Consider the following 19,619-nt stretch of genomic DNA (forward strand, 5'->3'; position numbering starts at 1 on the left):
AAAGGTCCTTTCATTGCTCTGCTGTAGGTACCTGCCACTTCTACAGGGTCATTTAAGACCTTAATGGTGGAGTTATCCCTGAGGTGTCTGGCCAGGAGCAGCTCTCGGTGATGTGACATGGGAAGCTCGTGCAGTGTAAGGGCTCTGCTCACTGCTTTGATTTCAGCACATCACTTCCCAGGAGAACGATTTCAAGAATGAAGAAGTTCAAAAACAAGGAGGTGAAGTGAGAAGAAAACTCATCCAGAGGACTGGTGCACAGAGGGTGGTGAGAGGTGCAGAGGAGGAAAGTATGTTGTCATCCAGAAGGGCAAATGGTCTTAACAGGTAGTAAGTAGTACATCATTTATGGGTCATATATAAGCCGTCATCTCCTGTTAAGTTTTTACAAAGAGGCCTGCCTGATAACGAAGGCACGCCATCCTCTAACCTCCTCCTCTGCCAATTTCTTGTGAAAGATTAGTCCAGGATTGTTCCTGAAATCCTCCTTCCCTGAAATGTTACCTGCTCACCAAGGTCCTCTACACAGCTGTGCCTGCTATCTGTCCCTGCAGGCGACCTACTCATCTGTGTGAGCAGCATCTGGTTATGCGACTGCTCTGTAAAACCCGGCATCTGCATCCTGGCACAGCTCCAGGCTACTGGGATGAAGCCCCAGATCCTGTTCTGGAAAGCAAATAAAATGATTATGATGTGACTTCCCCTACCATCTCCTGCTGTGCCTGGAGCCGTGCCAGAGCAGCCAGCCCCACGCCTATACCCCCAGGAGATACGTCTCAGCCCCCAAAGTGAGCTGTAGCCTAGCCAGGGACCTGCCTGGGCAAGACACAACCTCCTCTTGGATTGGCATTGTCTGTAGATCAACAGCAACATTTCAAGGCTGGTCCACCTGCAGCGAAATGAAGGTTGCCCACCCCTGGCCCGTCTCCCCATTGGATGAAATCGCCTGGGCACAGCAGCTCTGCCAGCTGCGGCAGCAGGGAGCTTAGTCCCTGTTGCAGTCCAGAGTGATCCCCTTGGAAATAGAGCTGGGGTGGGGGGCTGCCTGACTGTGGTGTGGGGTGGCCGGGAGATGGGAAACCCTTGGTAATGCTGTTTTGGATGGTCTTGAAGACCTGTGCTGGGGCTTCCAGCTGAAAGGCACAAGTATGTCTCAGGGCAGTCCTGCCCAGGGACTTGAGCTCAGTTCCAAGTGCCAGGCACAGCTGTGTGGGTGGCTGTGGTGGAGAACTGGTTGAACTGGTCTCCTTGCCTGTTGCTTCTTGCAGAGCCTGGGTTAACTATCGTACTCTGCCCTGGCACAGCCGGGGCTGGTCTGAACAAAACCTGCTGAGGATCTGGAAGTAACTTGGGCTGAAGCAAGCAGTGCCCGTCTCAAGCGTTCCCCTGAGGATTCTTGTAGTGACATCCCCTTAACCCGCACAGGTCGTGATGGTCATCGCAGCGTGGGGGAGGCTGGGCTGGCAGCAGGCAGAGCATCCCTCACTCGCAGCAGGTGTTGGGCTGCAGCAGAAGCTTGTTCTGGGCTGGATGTGGTGGCAGAGGCACTGGGCTGGCAAGACCTGTCACCCTGGAGGTGTTGTTGGCTCTACCTCTGGCTTTCCAGAGGCTGGGATGGTGACAGACCCCTCGGGGCTTTGCTGAGGGCTGGGTGAGCCCTGCTCCCCTTACAAGTGAGCAGGCAGCAAGGAGCTGCCCCCTCGCATGGGCTCTGTGTGGGACGAGCGGGCTGGCTCTGCCTCTCCTCCTCCCACCATGGCTGCCTGAGTGAGGAGGAGGCAGGTCCCTTCTCTGTGGTGAGACAGGCTGGATGCTCAGCATTGCTCCTGGACCAGGGCTCAAAACCAAGCAGGATCTGGCCCGTTTAGCTTGTGTCCCACACTCTCTGTGAGCAGGCAAGTGCTCCTCTGCCAAGCAGCTGCCTCTCCTCACAGCAGCCCCAAGATTAGCCCCGTGTTTATCTCTCCTGTCTGCGTGTGGCACGGAGGTGGCTGCTGCCTGCCAGAGCGTGTGTCTGTGTGTGCACAGGGATGAGATCAAAGGGTGTTAGTGTTTAAAATGCTCTGTCTTTCCAAAGGATCCTTGCCAGGTGGAGACTTGGCCGAGGGAAGGATCACACCTCTGCCTTGTTAAACAGAGGAGAGGAAGGTGCTGTTTTTAAAGTTTTGCAGGCGAGGAGCTCTGTCCCTTGGCTCCAGGCTGCAGATGATGGATGGCTTGGGAAGCAGGTTGTGTCCGGGGGGGGGGGTGTTGGTATGTGCCTGGTTTGCTTTTTGTGTTAATTCTTAGAACTTCCTTCATGTGCGAGCCTGCTGTCTTCCAGGGCATTACAGACAGCTGATCTGGTTCAATTTAGTTTGAATTCACAGGGGATTGATCCCCTCCTGCCTTGTGCAAACAGCAGCCCTGCAGAGAAAGGGTTGTCCCATACAGCCGTGGGCCTCTGCATGCTCCTGTTTTGCGTGGGTACAAACTGAGGTCTACTTGGCCTCAAATACTCTCAACTCTTGTCCCTGGCAAGGCTGCAGCTTGCTTTAAGCCTTTGAATGCAAATGCAGCAGGGTCTGGTCCTGTGGGCTAGAGGTGATGTGCTGTGCTGGTTCTTCCTCCCTGGGGCTCTCCAGCAGCTCAGGTCAAAGAGCATCGTTGTTGTCATTGGTCAACTGGATGTTAATGGCAAAGGGGTGATCTCTCAGCAACCACTTTCTGTCCTGTCTGTAGACCTCCATGCAGCAAAGATTGGCCCCCAAGCAGGTCCCCGTTAACTCCAGCCCCCTTAGAGGAGAGGTCACCCCTTCTCCTAAGGTCCACACCAGCTGCCTCGCAGTGCTTTGAGCTGGGGGGACCTCCTGTCTTCATGCTTCTGAGATCATGGTGTGAGAGGCAGTGCCCAAGCTATCATAACACCATGAAAAGGTCGGGCTTTGCAGCTTGTAGGAGGGCAAAACCATAGCAGAAAGCAAGACCCTTGCAGAGGAGCCCTGTCCCATGCGTGTCTTTCCCTCTCTCCTGAGATAAGCATGATTTGTTTTGTGCCAATTTAAAGAGAACCAAGACATCAGCCAAGAAGTGACAATGGACCCCAGGCCCTGGGTTGTCCTTGGGCTATAGGAAATGGGGAAGAACAGCCACAAACTTGTGTCAGCATCATGGATGTCTGGTGCTTACGATGGGGCTGTGGTCCCCATCTGTTCCTGTCCCCCTTTCTCCTCCATCCTCTGCCCTCCCTCCCTGGTCCCGCACTGGATAAGGATCACATGTCACTGTGGGATCTGTGCTGGATCAGCCTGAAACACGGGGTTCCTGGTCTGTGGGGAACTTTGAACTTTGCTTTATCTGAAACCGAGAGGATGTAGACAGCAGCCAGCCCTTGCTGTGATTTAGGAGAACTGTAGAGCTGGGCAGCCCCACTTGTGCAGCACAGCGTGTACGGGCATCCCCAGGAGCCATGGAGATGCCAGGGGGGTGTTGGGCTGTACTGGGAACCAGTTGGGACTCTGAACCTTTGCTCTACAGGGGAAAGAAGTACCCAGAGGCCTGCTCTAAGATCTTGTGTAGATGGGGTGTCTAGGTAGAGCCTCAGACCCAGGTCTTTGGGGCTTTGGTACCTGAGTTTGTCCCAGAGCCTGAATCCTGATGGCTGAGGCTCCTGTGATGCTGTGTTGGAGCTTCATTCTGCCATGAGCCCTCAGTGTTTTGCTGGGAGCCGGGGCCACCTTGTGCTGAGCCTGGGCCAGATGTTTACTGAACTGCAAAATAACATCATGTTCTGTGAATTGGTCATTCCTAAACTGCTGCTGTCGTCTTGGAAAACTGTTGGTTGTTTTCATCTGTAGGAATTCTGCTACTTCTCTAGCATTTTAAACAGCTAATACAAGAAGATGTTTTAAAATGTGTTTCAGTAGTCACAGTGCACTCCCTCAAAGTCATGTTTGCAGACTTTTCCTCCCTGCAAAGGCCGTGCTCTCTGCCCCTCTGCTGGGAAACTGCTGCATGGTTGTGACTGTGTGTGCCAAAACACTCTCCAAGCCAGGGCGATGTCTCCCGTTCTCCCTCTGGGGCTCTGCTCTTTCCACCCCAAACTGGTTTTTCGAGTCATTTTTTCATATGTGCCTCCATCTGTGCTGCTCACCTGCGTTTGGGGAGGAGCCTCCCAGAAACTGCTCTTTAGCGTGCCACCGACCTTCCCTCGCTGAGTCTTGTCATTCCATCCCGACAGACCAGAGCGGAGAGCCAGCGCCCGCGACGACTTTGCAGACTCCAGGAGACCAGCTGGGACCACACCAACATGTTCAAGGGGGTGAGCAAAGGCTCCCCGAGCAGAAGTTCCCCTGTCAAGCCTAGCAAGTAAGTGCGACTCCTCTCCTCTCTCTAAGTTGTCCTGTGGACCCTGGGGGAAGATGAGGGAAGAGTGCTCCATGTCTCCTAAGCCACCCTAAGAACCATCCCTCATCGTGGAGCAGACAGAAAGTTGGGGCTTACTGGGAGCTGATGCCAAAACGTGCTGCCCCAGCTATTGTCCTTGTCTTTGGTGGGCTTTGCGCTCCAGCCAGAAGTATCTGTGCAGCCCCTGGGATGTGCAGTGCCTGAAGATGTGCTCAGAGCTGTGTTAACTGAGCAGGGAGGTGCAAAACCCTTTTTGGGCAGGTAGGAGTAGGGAGAATAACCGCAGCCTCTCTGCTTGGGTGGAGCAAGATCTGCTTGATGGCAAAGCAGATACCAGCCTGGATTTGAGGTTCCAGGACTTGCTGGTTGTGTGAGATTGGTGTGATGCTGCCCTGGGATCCCTGGAGAAGGACGCTTAGTTTGGTGCTGCTCAGGTGGTGAAGACAGGTGAGGGGTGGGTTTGCTGGTGACTGCTCTAATCCACCCTGGTGACTGCTGGGTCTCGGCAGCTCAAATAGCTGAGGTTGTCTCTTTCAGGCCCATCTGAGGCACCACCAAAAGGATTTGACAGCCACGTCCCCTTTGAAAAATTTCCCTAAGCTCTGCGGAGCAAGGTGTGTGATGAGACCAGGATGCTTCCCTAGGAGGAGGGTCTCCTCTGGGAGAGGGTGCTCCTGCAGAGAGAGCACTTATCCCTCCCTTCAGCTGCAGTTGCTAACTCAGGGTTATTTTCCACCTTTCTCAGCAATTTTGCATTTCGTAGTGTTAGTGGACTGATTCTACAGGAATCCCTGTCCCCAGCCAGGGTTAGAGGCTGAGAAAATTGCAAGGGAGATTGTTCTGAGGAGGAGGGGGCCTGCAGGGAGAAGGGGGGTTGGCCCCATCTCTTGGGGCCACCAAGAGCAGCAGCCCAGGATGGTGTGTGTACAGACACCTGGGTGGGCACAGCACGGTGCTGGCGCCCACTGCGCCGTTTACGGGGACCAAACCCAACGTTAGCGAACAGCCACTGAGGGGGGTGGTGGCCCTGTGCTGCTGGGCAGGGCAGCACGACCTGGGGAGCAGGTGGCCCCCACAAAGGCTGAGGCTTCCCTGTGTGGACGTCAGGAGTTGGAATCCTATGATAGGAAGTTTCTGCCTCAGTGGAGCTGAGCACTTACAAACTCATCTCAAAGACAGATCTGGGGGCTCTCTGAACACCAAGCCTTTGTCTGGGCCTGACTGCTGTGAGACACCTCCCCAGAAGCCCTGGAGATGTGTCAGCCTCTGTTTTCAGTCTTTCTAATGCAATCTATCCACCTCCTCAGCTGGCTTCCAAACCTGGGATGGGCATTTCTCATGAGGATTCCCAGGACAGCTCGCTGCAGCCCCTGTGGCGCTGCAGGAGGGTTTGGGCCAGGTTCCCCCCGCCCCAGCATGAGCCTCTTGGGATAACTGGAGTCACATCACAGTGAGACCTCAGAGCTCTTCCCTGTGCAGGATGGAGGCTGGAGCCAGAAGCACGGCAATTACTGAGCTAGTTGTGCTTGTTTTAGGAGGCACCAACCATCAGACAAAGGCTAATTCATTTGACCGTGGCCCGGGGCTTGGTCAGCACCCATATTAGCTGAGAAAATGAAGGTGAATGAGTTGTCTCCAGAGCAGCCGCTAGCACACGCTCTGCAGATGGCCCCAAGAAAGTGTTGGTGTCCCATAGCTGCTGTTGGTGGCCCCAAGGCCAGAACCTCAGCAGCAGCAGCTGAGGTTCCCTGCCTCTGAGGGTTCACGATTAGCAGGTGCCGCTGCTGGCACGGACCCTTAGAGAGGTATCTCATCTTGGTCCTTGGGACCATGGTGTTGAACATCCTGGCTTGCAGGGCCTTTTGCTGTCTCCACTTGGTGGCTGCATTCCAGGGAGGCAGGTTTGTTCCCGAGGAGCATCCTCGCTGTGCCCTGCTCTAGGAGGAGGCACACTGTGGGGCTGAAAGGGAAAACTCGTGAAAAGTGGAATTGAATCAGATCTGGCTGGACTGGCTGCCCGGGTACGATCTTGACAAAGGCTGTGGGTGGTTTTGGAGATGGATGACAAGTCATCTCCTGGTTTAATTGTCTCCTGTGATTGCTGCTTCTGCTACTGCCTCCCTCTGCTTCTCCCCAGTCAGTCCAGAGCAGCATGGTTCCCGGAGTGACAGGCACAGACTCAGGGGTGTAACCCAGCACTGACAGGGGGTTGCTGGTGGTCTGCTGTGAGCAGCTCGGACTGGCAGATCAGAGCATGTGAGGACTTCTGCGTGTTGGGGAGAACAGACCCAGCTTTGGGGTCTGTCTTGTGGCCCTAAAGCAAAGTCCCCTGAGAGGAAGGGACGGAGGGGCTCAGGGACTAAGGTGAGTGGGTGCTGTGGTCCTGCCCAAACGTGTTGTGGCAGGAGTGACCAGGAGTGGGGGACAGTCCTGCTCCTGCTAAGAGGCACTGTCCCTTGCGTGCGGTTGGACTGTCTAGGAGGCAGAAAGTGGTATGAGAAATGAACAAATTAATAATGATAATAATAGTGCTCTGCCTCTTCTAGGCATGAGATGGCCCTAGGGAGGAGGCCTGTCCTGATTCTTGAGGAGGAGGAGCAGGAGGAGCTCTGCCAAGCCTTGCCCTCAGCCATCTTGGCCAGCCCGGGGCTGCGGCTGTACGTACACACCGTGCGTGGAGTCAGACCCAAGCCCCAGGAGGCCGAGGGATGCCCCGTGTGAGCGCAGGCGAGCTCGTGGCTCCTCATATCCCACCCGATGCCAGGCTGCCTCTCTGCAGCCCAAGCGTCAGCATGTTCACTCTGAAATGTGGGGCCCAGCTGTGGTCAGCCCTCGTTGAGTGAGGGCTCCTGGCCAGGGGCAGCAGGGATGGGGCAGGAGGGACAGCCCCGAGGAAGGACGGTGATGCACCTGTGTCACTGCAGGCTGTGTGCATGGGTGTTGGCATGGACAGGAGAAGCTCACACTCCTCTCAGCATGGTCTGTGGTTAGGATAGGAGGGTCTGGGGTGGTTTTGGGCACTTCTCTAAGCATGCATGGACCAAGCAGGTTCCTCAGCATTGCTCCCACCTTGACCAAGGAGCATGACGAGGGTGGGAGGCTCAGCTGAGGACAGATGGCTTCTCCACTTGTGCATCAGGCCTTACTCTGACCCCCAGGACAGCGTGTAGACACCCTTCTCCTCCCAGGACATGCCCTACCTGGCTTCAGTGCTCCTCAAGCATCCAGACTACTCTTGCAGACTCAAGTGGTTCATCTGCTTGCAGGGCTGGAGAGACACTTCCAGCCTGGCTGCTGGCTACAGGGTCTCAGTCTCCTCCTCTGCCAAGCTTCCTCCCTTGGCCGGCATGGAGACCTCCTGGATCCCCACTCCAGGACACACAGGGCAGACCCACTCTGCTCCTGAGACAATGTTCTCCAGGAAGATCACTTCTTCCCTGAAGATCAGGTTGTTTGCAACAGCATCCTCATTTCTAACCTCAGGTGCCCCATGCAGTGCTAAGGCAGCGCAGGCTGGGGATGGGCAAGGCTGAGTCCCCATGACTGGGAGGTTGCTGGGGTCTTTTCAGTTCATAGTTTTGTTGTGGCTTGGCCTAAACAAAGCTGATTCTTGTGTCCAGCCTTGTGAACCAAGAGATGGGATGTCCCAGTGTTTCCTTCGGCCAGAAAAGGGATGCTACCAGGAATGAGCAGGATTTTATTGGCCATCTACCCTCCCTGGGAAGGATGGATCCTCAATCCTCCCCTCTTGCAACAGCACAGAGGTATCCACAGTCACATCACAACGGGGCTCAAACTGAACACCCCGTTCACGCTCTTCTCAGGCAGAAGCTGAATTCAGCCAGAGCTCGCGGGGCGGACAGACCCCCCCCGGCATGTGGGGAGAGGCGTCCATCCCCTGGGATGGCAGCCAGCTCGTGACTCACCCTCTCCTCCCTGTGCAGAGAGCCCGGGCAGGAAATCTGGGTGGTGCTCAAGTATTTGCTCATGGGACACCACCTCATTCCAGGCATGTTGGGGATGAGTGGGAGATTGTGTAACCTCCTGGGGAGGGGGGACCTTGTAGAGCTTCCAGCCTGCAGCATGCTCAGGCTCACAGGGACCGAGTCCTGGCTCTGCACTACTCCCATCCACCCTGCTGTGCTGGGACTTGGGGCCACCGTTCATCTCCCTGAGCGCTGCAGCTTACCCCAGGAAAGGCATCCATGGGGCACAGATGGGGTAGGAGGGATATTTAATGGGATATAAAAGACAGGTTGCAGCAGACAGTGATGCTTTGATGATGAATGCCCTGCTTGGGCTCTTTGGCTCTGTGATCCCTGGATTTAGACCCTGTAGAAGAGGGCACTGCCAGAGTGCAGCAGTCCCCCGTTTACTTTGCTGATGTGCATTTTACAGGCAGGGAAGCTGAGGCATGGCCAGGAGACGCTGCCAACCTAAAGCCCCCGAGGGAGCTGAGAGCTGCTGTGTCGCAGGCCCACGCCGCCCTCTTGGGAAATCAAAAACAAGGGAGGTGTCAGAGAAAGGAAACAGGAGGATGCTGTGAGCAGAAGCGCTGGGGCTGCACCTCCTCTGGAGTTACACAGACTCAGCCGCGGTCAGCGTGGGCTGAGCTGACTTGAAACACGAGCTCTGTCTGTGGCATCCGAGTGCTTGGCTTGGGGTGACCATAACACTCGCTGGCACTTTATAGTCACTTGGGGCTGTAATAAATGAACATCCCAGCATCTGCTCTAGCCTTTGGTATGAACTGTGGAATAGCTGGAGCCACGATGACGAGCTGAAGCAATGATGGAGCCATTAAGGGAACTGCTTCCCCCTGTCCTTTGCTAGATTCAGGGGCTGGGAAGGAAACTACATAGCTGGAGGGCAGATGTGGTGGCTCTGCTGCAGGACATCACCTTTCTCCTACCTTCTTCCTCCACCAAAGACGTACCAACCAGCACTGAAGAAGTGTCCCCCACCTTCAGCTGACCCCTGTGCAATGTCCCATTGTCACTGCTCAAACTCTTTCCTTCTGGTCTCAGACCCCAGAGTCAGCACGTAACCAAGCTGAGCCTCTGGTGAACTTTGTCCCATCAGCAGTCATCCAAGGGCTCGAGTCCCTGGGTGGTGCTATCAGTCCACACCCTCCCGCCTCTGCTCGCCCACATCCTGGCAGCACTGCAGTCTCCCTGCCTGGAGGGTAGGGCCAGTGCTGTCCTCAAGGGCAGATGCTATTAGAAGCAACAGGACATGAGGACAAAGGTGACACCAAGGTTTGTGCTTCCTTGTCTGCAGGGAACTTTGGGAGCCATCCCATGCCTTGCTGCAGGCTCTGGATCCAGCTGTTTCAGCAGGGCTCTTGGTGCTCATTCACCATAATGGTGATGGAGTAAGGGCTGTGATGGTACCCACTGGGTGTGTGATGGCCCCGAGGTGAGACACAATGAGGAATGGTCTGATGGGGACCTTCAGTGAATCTTCACTGGGGCGAGGAGGACTGGTAGTTGTGCTATGGCCTTGGGAAATTTGTCCCCAAGCCCTGAAAGCAGCACAACTGCAACAGCCTACGCAGTGCCCAGAGGAGCTTGTACTCTGCGTATCAAGTCCTTGTCCACTGCAGCCCAGTCCTGTGGTGGCCCTGGGCTCTCCAGCATCTCAGTGGGCGGAACTGAAGAGCACTTTGCATGAAACAAGACCACAGGATGGCAGTTCTGGGTCAGGCTGAAGGGCCATCTCACCCCCTCTACCAGCAGCCAAGGGCAGATACCGAGGGAAGCGTCTCCAAACAGGGCAAGCACGTTGTGCTGCCTCTGCAGGGTGCTCTCATGGCCTCCAGCCATCTGTGGCTTCCGGTCTTCCCAACCCAGATGTTGTGTTGGTGCATTTGGAAGTCATATGTCATTTTTAGTTTTTTTTTTCCCTCTAATGCTTTTTGAATCCACAAGAACTTTTGAGTATCTGTGGTGTCCTGTGGCAAGGAGTTGTGCAGGTGAGCTGCGTGGTGTGCAAAAAGCCACCGCCCGCTCGCTCTGAACACACAACCTTTTACCTTCACTTGGCTGAAGGTAACAGCCAGATATGGACCACTTGTATGCATCCGTGCCCTTGGCCTCAGCTCAGACTCATTCTTTGGAGACCAGGAGGACACGGGGGAAAGGCCTGAAGAACCACAGTGTCAGGTCCTGGGCAGTGATGAAGAGGGTGAGAATTACCTTCACCCACCCATCTGCTTTGCTGCTCCCTCTCTCAGGTCCTCAACAAATGAGCTGGCTGTGCTCATCTCCCGCATGCAGACAAATGCTGACCAGGTGGAGAAGGACATCCTGGAGACACAGTCCAGACTCAAGCAGGTGAGTTATGGCAGAGAGTGATGTGAAGGTGAAAGGCTTTGCTTAGAAATGCTGTGTCTAGGGTAACAGGTCAGGTGTCTGCTCTGTGCATCAGCTTGCTGGTGCAGGTTTGGGGGCTGTCTCGAGGCTGGGGAGGAACAGAGCACCTCACAGAGCCTCCCAACCCCTGGGGCTGCATACTGGGGCCTCCCAAATTCTAGCCTCCATGCTTTCTGCTCAGTGCCTCATGCTTCCCACACCCAAGGCTGTCTCACCTACAGCAGCACAGCCCTGTGCCTCCCAGCAACCCCAGAGGCTGGCAGCCAGCCTGACCCACACTGGTTCCTGGGAGGGAGAGGTGCTGAAGCAGGCAGCTTGGCTGGGCACATGCTCCCCAGACGCACCCTTGCACCAGGGTTCCTCTGTGGTTGGCATGTTGAGCATCGAGGCCCTCTGCGCTGGCCAAGGAGAATGTTGTGAGGTCTGTGTGATCCAACCAGGCTTTTTTCTCTGTCTTTCCTGGTATCCAGGATGCCAGCAATCACCAGAAGAACAAGGCTTTTGAGTTTCAGCCAGAGAACGCCAGGAATTTGAAAGAAGCGGAGACCCTGCTGAAGGACCTCTTTCTGGATGTGGACCGCGCCAAACGGCTGAAACACCCTCAGGCCTCTGAGATAGAGAAAGAGTGAGTACAGCGGGGGTGACTGGTGTGGTGGGGGCACTGAGCAATTGGGAACCTCCCTAGGATCTAGACTGAGCTCCAGCCATTGCCATGAGAGGCAGAGTTTCACTCTTCTTCCCACAGACTTTAGCCTTAAAATCAGGGCTTCTGTCAATATATTGTAAAGCTACTGGTGTGTAGGGTGGCTGCCAGAGTGATCACCCAGTCTCATTTGGGAGCTCTTGCAAAAGGTACCAGAAAGATGCAGAGCTAAAATGTGGCCCCACTCCCAGGGCAAATCCCCTTTTCCTCTGCCTTTCCTAAAATGAATGCTTTTCATTCAGGCAAGCAGAGTTGGGTGTTGAAATGGGAGAAGAGCTTCAGTTGTCCTCTTGGTGCTCAGCTCTGTTTTACTCTCCAGCCCTTCTAGGTAGAAACCAGGAGGGAAGTGTTGTTTTCTAGCTGGGAAGGGACAGCCCTGATCTCCCTGTGGCTTCCTCCTGGGTTATAATTCCTGACACATCCCTGGAGATGGAGAACACCAGGACAAATGCCTCCACTGCTGAAGTAGGCCAATGTCACAAAGGGAAAACAAAGTAGCCTGGGTCTTCTGAGTGAAATCTGGGCTCCACAAAACCCCAGCTTGGTTCTACCCCTTCTAAACTGACAGAGAGACATGTGCCTTTTCTCCTTGGCAGCATCCAGCAGCTCCATGACCGCGTGACGCAGCTGTGTGGAGAGTACCGGGCCCTCTACGAACAACTGAACATCCCTGATGTGGGGCCCAGGGTAGACTGGGCCAGGATCCTGGACCAAAAGATGGTAACAGCAGCCGGTTTTAGATGTATCTCCCAACTCTTACAAGGGCAGATAATGTCCCCTATTGCCTGTAGGGCTCTGCCAGTCATTGTGTGCCCAGCATCATGCAGGGTCGTTGGGGGTGGTGGAAGTAACTCTGGGTAGGAGAAGGACTCTCCTCTCACCTCTTAAAACCTTCTGGAGGACACTCTTGATTGACCCCTTCAGCTTAAGAGCTACTGGAGGGGGATCGGGTAGAGATGCCCTGCTGTGGGATGAAAGGACGGAGAAGGTGATGTCTTCAGGGACTTTATAGCCCTATGTCCTGGGGTTTCATGCTGCAAGGTCTTGGGTATGTGCAGTGCCCAGTTTGGAGTCAACTTTGAACGTTGGATGGTAACTATGCCCATCCACTGCCTGTCACCATGGGAAGGGTGGCTGTTTCAGCTTAGGTTGGTACATCAGGGTTTTATGGCCCGGTTCTCTTTGCCCCTGAGTATGGCTGGGGAAATGGCAACCAACAGTAATCACAGTAAACAACAAGAAGATCCCTTCCTCCTGGACTGGTATCAGATATCAGATCTTTTCATATCCTGCCAGAACTCACTGGGGTTTCTCCCTGAAATAAAGTATTTTGCTTTAGTCTCTGCCTAACTCCTTTTGCACAGAAACAAGTCAACGCAGGACAGTATGGCCCCAGCATGTCGGAGCTGGAAAAGCAAATAGCTGAGCACAACATTCTCCAGAAGGAGATTGAAGCCTACGGCCTCCAGATCAAGAACCTCCGCTCCGGGGTAAGGCACCCTCTGCCCTCTCCTTGTTCCTGTTGGCTTCACCCGGGACCTGGTGGGCTCTGCTCTCTGTCTGGCCACGTGTCCCAGGGGGAACGGGGACACCTGAGCTTGGACAGCCATGCAGGGGCCAGGGAGGTGATTCCTGAATGGTTTCTAAAGCACCTTCCATAAACTAGCTCAGCATCTACAACATGTTTTGGTAACAGCTTTTTTCTTTCTTTTTTTTTCTCTTTGGTCTTGGCCATGTTGTAACCCAGGATGTGGCAGATTTAAAAAGCCAGTACAAGGACCTGCTGGTAAGCTTCTCAGTGGTTTTCTGGATAGATGGGGTCATACAGTAGAGTTACACCATCCCTGCTCAGGGCAGGAGCTACCTCTGGTCTTGCACAGTGAAGTCATGTCCCTCATCTTCTTTCCCCATTTCCTCCCCACCTTGGAATGGGTGTAAACTGAGAGCACACTTGCTGCCCTCAGGGCAATTCTGTGGGTGAGATCCGTGTTTCTCCTCTTTGTGGATCATTGATCTGGCATTGCTTGTGTGTCTGTGAGTGCAGGGTTACGCATGTGGTAGCAGGAAACCCTGTCCCAGCCCACACGCTGTTCCAAATCAGGATTGCAAATGTTGAGGCTTGTGCTGATCCCTAACAAAGGCTCCAGAGAGGAAATGAGCAGCCAGAGCAAAGGTGGTGGCCAGGAAGAAGGTCCTGGGTTTAGCCAGCTGGGCCTGTAAAGGTTTAATGCTGAAGAATGGCATTTGTGAGAAATACAGCAAAGCTGGGCCAGCTCTCAGACTGCTCGAGGCACCGGCCCACACCTGAGATTCTGGTTAGACAAACATATCCTGTCTGTGAAGGAGAGAACGGGAATGCAGCCCCATCAGATAAGAGCAAGCAGCAGATGTCTCACCAAGGTCTCTGGGAATCTCCTGGTGGATGTGAAACACAAGTGGGGTTCTGGTGAGGAGGAGGAGGGGCAAGGAGCTCCTCAGCCTGAGCACCAATGCTGTCTCTCTCCTGTGTGCATGGGCAGAAAGCCTCCATCTGGCGAGGGCAGAGCCTGGGCAGCCTGTACCACCACCTCCAGGGCTGTACCAAGGAGCTGGGCTACCTGACGGACCAGCAGACCAGGATTCTGAAGCAGGACTGGAGTGACCAAATGATAGATGTCCAGAGCGTGCGTCGGGAGTATGAGGTGAGCTCTTGGGGGATGGCAGTGTGTCCTGGCTGTTGGAGGCTGGCCAAGCCCAGCGTGTGAGATCTGCAGGGTGGATCCCAGCCTCCTAGACATCCACCCCCAGCCCTGAGCCTGGCACTTTCCCAGGGCGGTCCGACAGTGTTGGGCACAGAAACAGGCGGAAGAGAGGCTCTGGGTCCACACTGGAGTTAAGGATGAGCCACTCTGTGTGTCCCCTCCTGTGCCCTGAGCTGGCACATGGGCTCATACATTACAGAGCTGTTAGTGAGGCTGTCCATGATCAGAGGGGAGGGAAGGGCTCAGCGTCCTGTCAGCCTCAATGTCCAAAGCACAATACCCAGTGACTGCTACATACAAGGACCAGGAAGAAGAGAGGGATAATTGCTTAGGAAAATGCTCTTTGAACAAATGCCCTGATGCTTTCTGAGGCCCAAGCGTGTCTAATTTGTTTTAGCTTTGCCTAGCCCCTTCTTTTTTTAGAAACAAAGATGTCTATGCTTTGGGAGCCTTTTCTCTGCTGCATGGGGCTTGGTGCCCCAGGAGACTGCTGTGCTCCCTGCATGCTCCCATGGTCATGAAGTTTCTCTTCTCCTTCAGGATTTCAAGTCCAGTGAGCTGCTGAGCCAGGAGGAGTTTGTGAACCATCTTCAGGATGATGGGGATAGGATGATTGAGCTAAAGCACCCAGCTGTCAAGCCTATACAGGTAGGGGAAGGGGGTCTCTTCCCAAACCCTGTAAGAGAATGAGAATGTCTCTGTGCATCGAGAGCCAGGAGGTGGGTTGGAAGAGACCTCCTCACCTCTTCTACACAGCTGTTATGTTATTCTTTCCTCCCACACTGCACCAACTGTACTGCAGCATCTTTCTGCCCGCTCCAGCCCTATGGGGAAGCTGAGGGCAGTGCAGGCTCTTCATCCCTTCAGAAATCTCCAGGAGATAGTGGCTAACATCTGTGTGCTGGGCCCGGCTCCCACTCTAGTGCTCAGACATGTGGTTGACTCAGCCGCATTCACGCTGCTGTGAAACCCCAGCTATGACATGGTGTGACTTCTCCCAAGTGAAACCAACTCCCAACCTCCAAGATTGTATTTCCAAGCCTGTAGACACAGTGACAAGCTGAGGTGAGCTCTCAGCCACCCACACTGCTGGAGCTGGAGCTGAGACCCCTTGAGAAATGGTGGCTGCTCTGTGTGAGGCAGGTCCTTGTGGAGCAGCGTCCTTGCTCAGGCTCAGCGTCAGACAGTGCCTAGGAACAGCTTTGCTTCTGCTCAACAGCAGCCTTCCTCTGATCTCTGGGACTTCTGGGGAAAGGAGACAAGTGGTGGGGGAGGTAGGGTTAGCTGGAGCCCACTGAGTCATGCTCTGTCCCACCACAGGCTCACCAGGAAGCCTTGAAGAACGAGTGGCAGAATTTCCTGAATCTCTGCATTTGCCAGGAGAGTCAACTGAAAAGTGTGGAGAGCTATAAGAAGGTAAAAACCAACAAGAATAGCATGGTCCATGGGGCTGCAGGGTCAGGCTGGAGTGGGCAGGCTGGGAAGAGAGACAGCAAAGGGATGAGGATGGGAGATTCTTTGCTTGCTAGTATACCAGTCTGGGTATTTTGGGGAAACGCCTCTCAAAACATGGTCCTTCAGTGCAGCCCTGAAGGACTGGCTCATCACCCCTGTTGCGTTAGTGTGCTGGCTTGGAGAAGAAGTGCAGGGGGGGGGTTTGTCCGCTGTCATTACTTGGGACTTGTCTGTTGATTTGAGATTACTCGCCTGTGGCTCAGGCAATGGAGAGTCCCTGTCCATGCACACACTCTGAGAGTGGTCTGTAGGGTCTTGTGAGCCCCAGACAGGTTGCAGAAGAGATGCTGGGAACTAAGAGACCCCACTGGACTTGGAGATCGTAATGTCCTCCCATCCCTGACTGTTTTTCTACCCACACCTCCAGTTCCAGGATGATGCCGAAGCTGTGAGCCGCTCCCTGAAGAAGATGAACTCTGACCTGGAAACCAAATACAGCAAGTTCAACAAAGACAGCCCTGGCGTAGTGTCAGATCTGCTGCTTCAGCTGGAGGTGAGGTCTTCAGGGCTGGTGGCACTAGCCAGACCTAAGGGGCAGCCCAAACATTACAACCTCCCGAGTAAATATCAGTGGGGAAGGGGAAGGGGTGAGTAAATAACCCTACTGGGACAGCTCGCCCCAGCTCTGTGCTGGGGAGGAGGAAGCCCATGGCAATACTGTGCTCTGGACGCTGAGTCCCTGTAGCCCCAGAAGGTCCATGCTGTGGGGCAGTTACCCCTGGGAAGACACTTATCTCCATCAGTGACACACAGCCAGGCCCCAGGTCACTGTCAGAGTAAAGAAGTGCAGGGAGGAGCTGCGCGTTGCCCTAAACACGAGACACTTGGATTAGAGGGCCCGCAGAGAGCATGAGCTGCTGGCATCCACGCAGTGGGGAAAGATCCTCCCATCTCCTCAGCACTCTCATGAGCCAAGGGCGAGGGAGGGAATAAAGAAATCTGACCTCAGGGGTGAGATGCAGATAGGAAAGGAACGGTTTGCCTGGGAGAGAGGGAGGGGACACGTTCAACACGGTATCTTCCCATGCATGCAATGCATCTCCCTCCCAAGAGGTGCTGGGATCTCAGTACCTTCTGACACTGGAATGTGGCCACCTCTTGGCAGGTCTCTGTTTCTCTTCTGAGAAGAAAAACTTCTCCAGGAAGTTTAATATGACAGTGTGGGAGCATCTAAGGTTAACTCAGGCTGTGCCTTCAAGGGCGGATCTGCTGTGAGCGAAGGAAACCAAGTAGAGTGTTGATAATGAAAAGGGGAGGAAGAAGGGACATGAGGGGTCAAGAATGGAGACACTTCTGACTCCACCCGAGCAGTGACCACACAAGGATGGACAACTGGCCCCAGCGTACCCGCTGTAGTGTGACAGCCCCCTGCCCTTCCTTCTCCTCTGAGCCTGGTTACAACCACTGTCTTCCCTGTTTTATCTAGAACGAAGAGAAGGCAGTGAAGCAGGCAGAGAAGAGCATCACTGACCTGAAAAGAAGGAGCAAAGAGATCAGCCCACTAAAACTGCGCAGGATGCCTCCCTCCCAGACCCTCACCTTGGACACCCTCTGTGACTGGGATGCTGGGGAGGTGAGGACTTGACTAGCAGTACCCTCAGACGAGGCAGGCAACTGGATTCTTCTTTGGTTGCACAAGATCTTGGCTCCATGGTGGGAGGAACTGGCCTAGTGTCAGAAAGCCAAGCCTTTCACTGGCTTTTGTGTCTTTGTCCTAGGTGCAGCTGACCAGAGGTGATAAGTACACTCTGAAGGACAACAGCAACCTGGAGATGTGGGTGGTGCAGAGCAGCACCGGTGTGGTCCAGGAGGCACCTTCTGCTTGTTTCTTCATCCCTCCACCAGACCCCGAGTCCATAGACAAGGTCAATAGGTGAGTCTGCAGTGAAGAGCCTGACTCAGGGAGACATTGCTCTTAGATTGTTGCCAGCCTGCCTGCCTCAACTGCAGAGAAATAGCAGCTGGGAACAGACCTCTTGACTGTCTAGTATGAAATACCATCTGGAGAGGGATTGTTCCCTGCACCCAAGTTCTCTCATCCACGTTCCTGCTATTCCTCGACAGCGCTGTATGGACCTTGCTGTCAAAGAGTTTTCTGGCAGTCAGGCTTGATTTCTTCACTCAAACATGTGACTCGCATAGGTTTGACTAAATTCATTGCAGAATCAGTCTGGAGCTTGGGACTTGCCAGACAGGACAGAGTTATCTGTGCTATCTCCTCTCAGCCAGCCCCAGCTGGAGACTGAGAAATCTTCCTTGAACCACTGTGTAGTCTACTGCCTGGTTGCTCATTCAGCTTCTGTGGTTCCCACAGGATGGGGTGGTGGTGCAGGCAGCTTTGGCATTACCTTTTTAATCATGTCCCCAGGTGCTTGGATAAACCAGTGCTGCTCAAATGCTGTGGAAAGGCCCACAGCCCAGATTCAGAGTTACTTGGGCAAGCCCCTGATGGGAATTTCGTTCCCCAGTCACGCAGGCGTGATTATTTCATTGTGTTGCTCTTCCTGGGTGCGTACCCCTCTTCACATGTCCCACATTACTGAATCCTTTGGATTTATGGGTTTCATGTGTGTTTTGAAACAGAAAAGAAAAAGTTTGCAACATCCTCCTGGATTTCTGCAGGTGTTGCCTGCAAAACTCTTCTCCTTTTCAGGCCACATCTGACAGCTTGTTTCATTTCCTGGTGTTTGCTTCCCTTCCTACATGCAAAATACTTGTCTTTGTTTTATTTCATAGCCTGTTCTACCATTCAGTCCCTCTGCATGGAGCTACATCCTGGCCCCGCAGAGGGACAGCCCTCATCTGACAACAGCCAGGCAAGCTGGGACTTGCTGGTTTTAGAGCACGGTGTTTAGTTGGAGCAGTCCACAGCAGGGATGTGAACTAGCCTGGTCCTTCAAAGGCCCCCGCTGCTGGTTCCATCAGTCTTCACTCAGGTTTTTGGTCCTTCCAGATCCTGCTGATCCCAGCTCTAGTTTCATTAGAAGGGAACCATCCTTACAAATGAGACTTTGCGTTTCTAGCGTAGCAGCTACAGAAGCAGCTGCTCGTACTCGCTTCTTGTGAAAGTGCAAAGCACTGCAGTAACATGAAATAAATTTCCAGCTCTGATAGCTTCTGCTGAGAGTTGGCAATACTAGCTCCATTGGGAGAAATCAGCTGCTCAAAACAACCAGCTGCTTGTGCTGCTGTCCCCTTTCCTAAGGGACATCTCTGAGTTACAACAGGCTGCAGGCTCCCAGCCTGCCCCTGCCTTTGGGAACACCTTCCCCGGCAGAGACACGGAGCTGCTGCTGGGCCGGGCTCTGTCAAGGCTTGCTAAGTGCAGCAGTTTCCCGTCCTGCTGACTGACGATGCTCTGCTCTGCTCACAGGCTGGAAGGGGAACTGAACACGGTGAAGCAGAAGCGAGCAGCGGTTCAGAGCACCTTGAGACACAGCCACAAGGAGCAGGTTCAACCTAGTCAGCAGGGTATGTCAACTTCTTAGTCCAGCCCCCTCCAAAGCAAGCCCACGCACCTTCCTTGCAGAGGTTCCAAACCTGGCTGGAAGCAGAGCAGCCCCCGGGCAGGCAGAGGTACCCACGGGTCAGTGTGAGGACGCCTTCTGCTCTGTGGAAAAGAGCAACCGATGGGATAACCTGACTCCTGGTGCTGCAGAGTCACCACGTGATCTCAGGCAATTCACTTAAACTCTCTGTTGCCCTTCTCAAGCCTCTCAGACTGACCTCCAGCTCCATCAACACTTGCAGAGTAGGGTTGCAGGGCTATGTGCCTATGCAGAAGCCTTAATTTAAGCCTTCTTTGGGATGTGGGTCCCTTGCAGTTCTCTTCCCTAGCTGGGGGCTGTGGAATAAGCAGGCAGCCATGGCTAAATCCCAACCCTGGCTAGCTGTGTTACT

At 54.1% G+C, this 19,619-nt stretch overlaps 1 protein-coding gene across 2 annotated transcripts in view; it reads left to right on the forward strand.

Moving 5' to 3' along the window:
* The window catches only part of EVPL (envoplakin), a 34,464-nt gene that overhangs the window by 5,300 nt on the left and 9,545 nt on the right, over window positions 1-19,619 (forward strand). The window contains exons 2-14 of one of the 2 annotated variants that reach the window (XM_074889050.1): window positions 4,220-4,347; window positions 10,622-10,721; window positions 11,231-11,385; window positions 12,060-12,183; window positions 12,828-12,953; window positions 13,211-13,249; window positions 13,983-14,144; window positions 14,745-14,852; window positions 15,525-15,620; window positions 16,087-16,212; window positions 17,146-17,292; window positions 17,438-17,592; window positions 19,093-19,190. In XM_074889050.1, the coding sequence (XP_074745151.1) occupies window positions 4,289-4,347; window positions 10,622-10,721; window positions 11,231-11,385; window positions 12,060-12,183; window positions 12,828-12,953; window positions 13,211-13,249; window positions 13,983-14,144; window positions 14,745-14,852; window positions 15,525-15,620; window positions 16,087-16,212; window positions 17,146-17,292; window positions 17,438-17,592; window positions 19,093-19,190 (1,495 nt within the window). In that variant the 5' untranslated portion in view covers window positions 4,220-4,288. Of the gene's footprint in view, window positions 1-4,219; window positions 4,348-6,679; window positions 6,751-10,621; window positions 10,722-11,230; window positions 11,386-12,059; window positions 12,184-12,827; window positions 12,954-13,210; window positions 13,250-13,982; window positions 14,145-14,744; window positions 14,853-15,524; window positions 15,621-16,086; window positions 16,213-17,145; window positions 17,293-17,437; window positions 17,593-19,092; window positions 19,191-19,619 lie in introns of those variants that run through there. The other variant, XM_074889051.1, reaches the window with a different exon arrangement.

The sequence above is a fragment of the Strix uralensis genome, chromosome 19 (genome assembly GCF_047716275.1).
Source record: "Strix uralensis isolate ZFMK-TIS-50842 chromosome 19, bStrUra1, whole genome shotgun sequence".
In the NCBI taxonomy this organism is placed as follows: Eukaryota; Metazoa; Chordata; class Aves; order Strigiformes; family Strigidae; genus Strix; species Strix uralensis.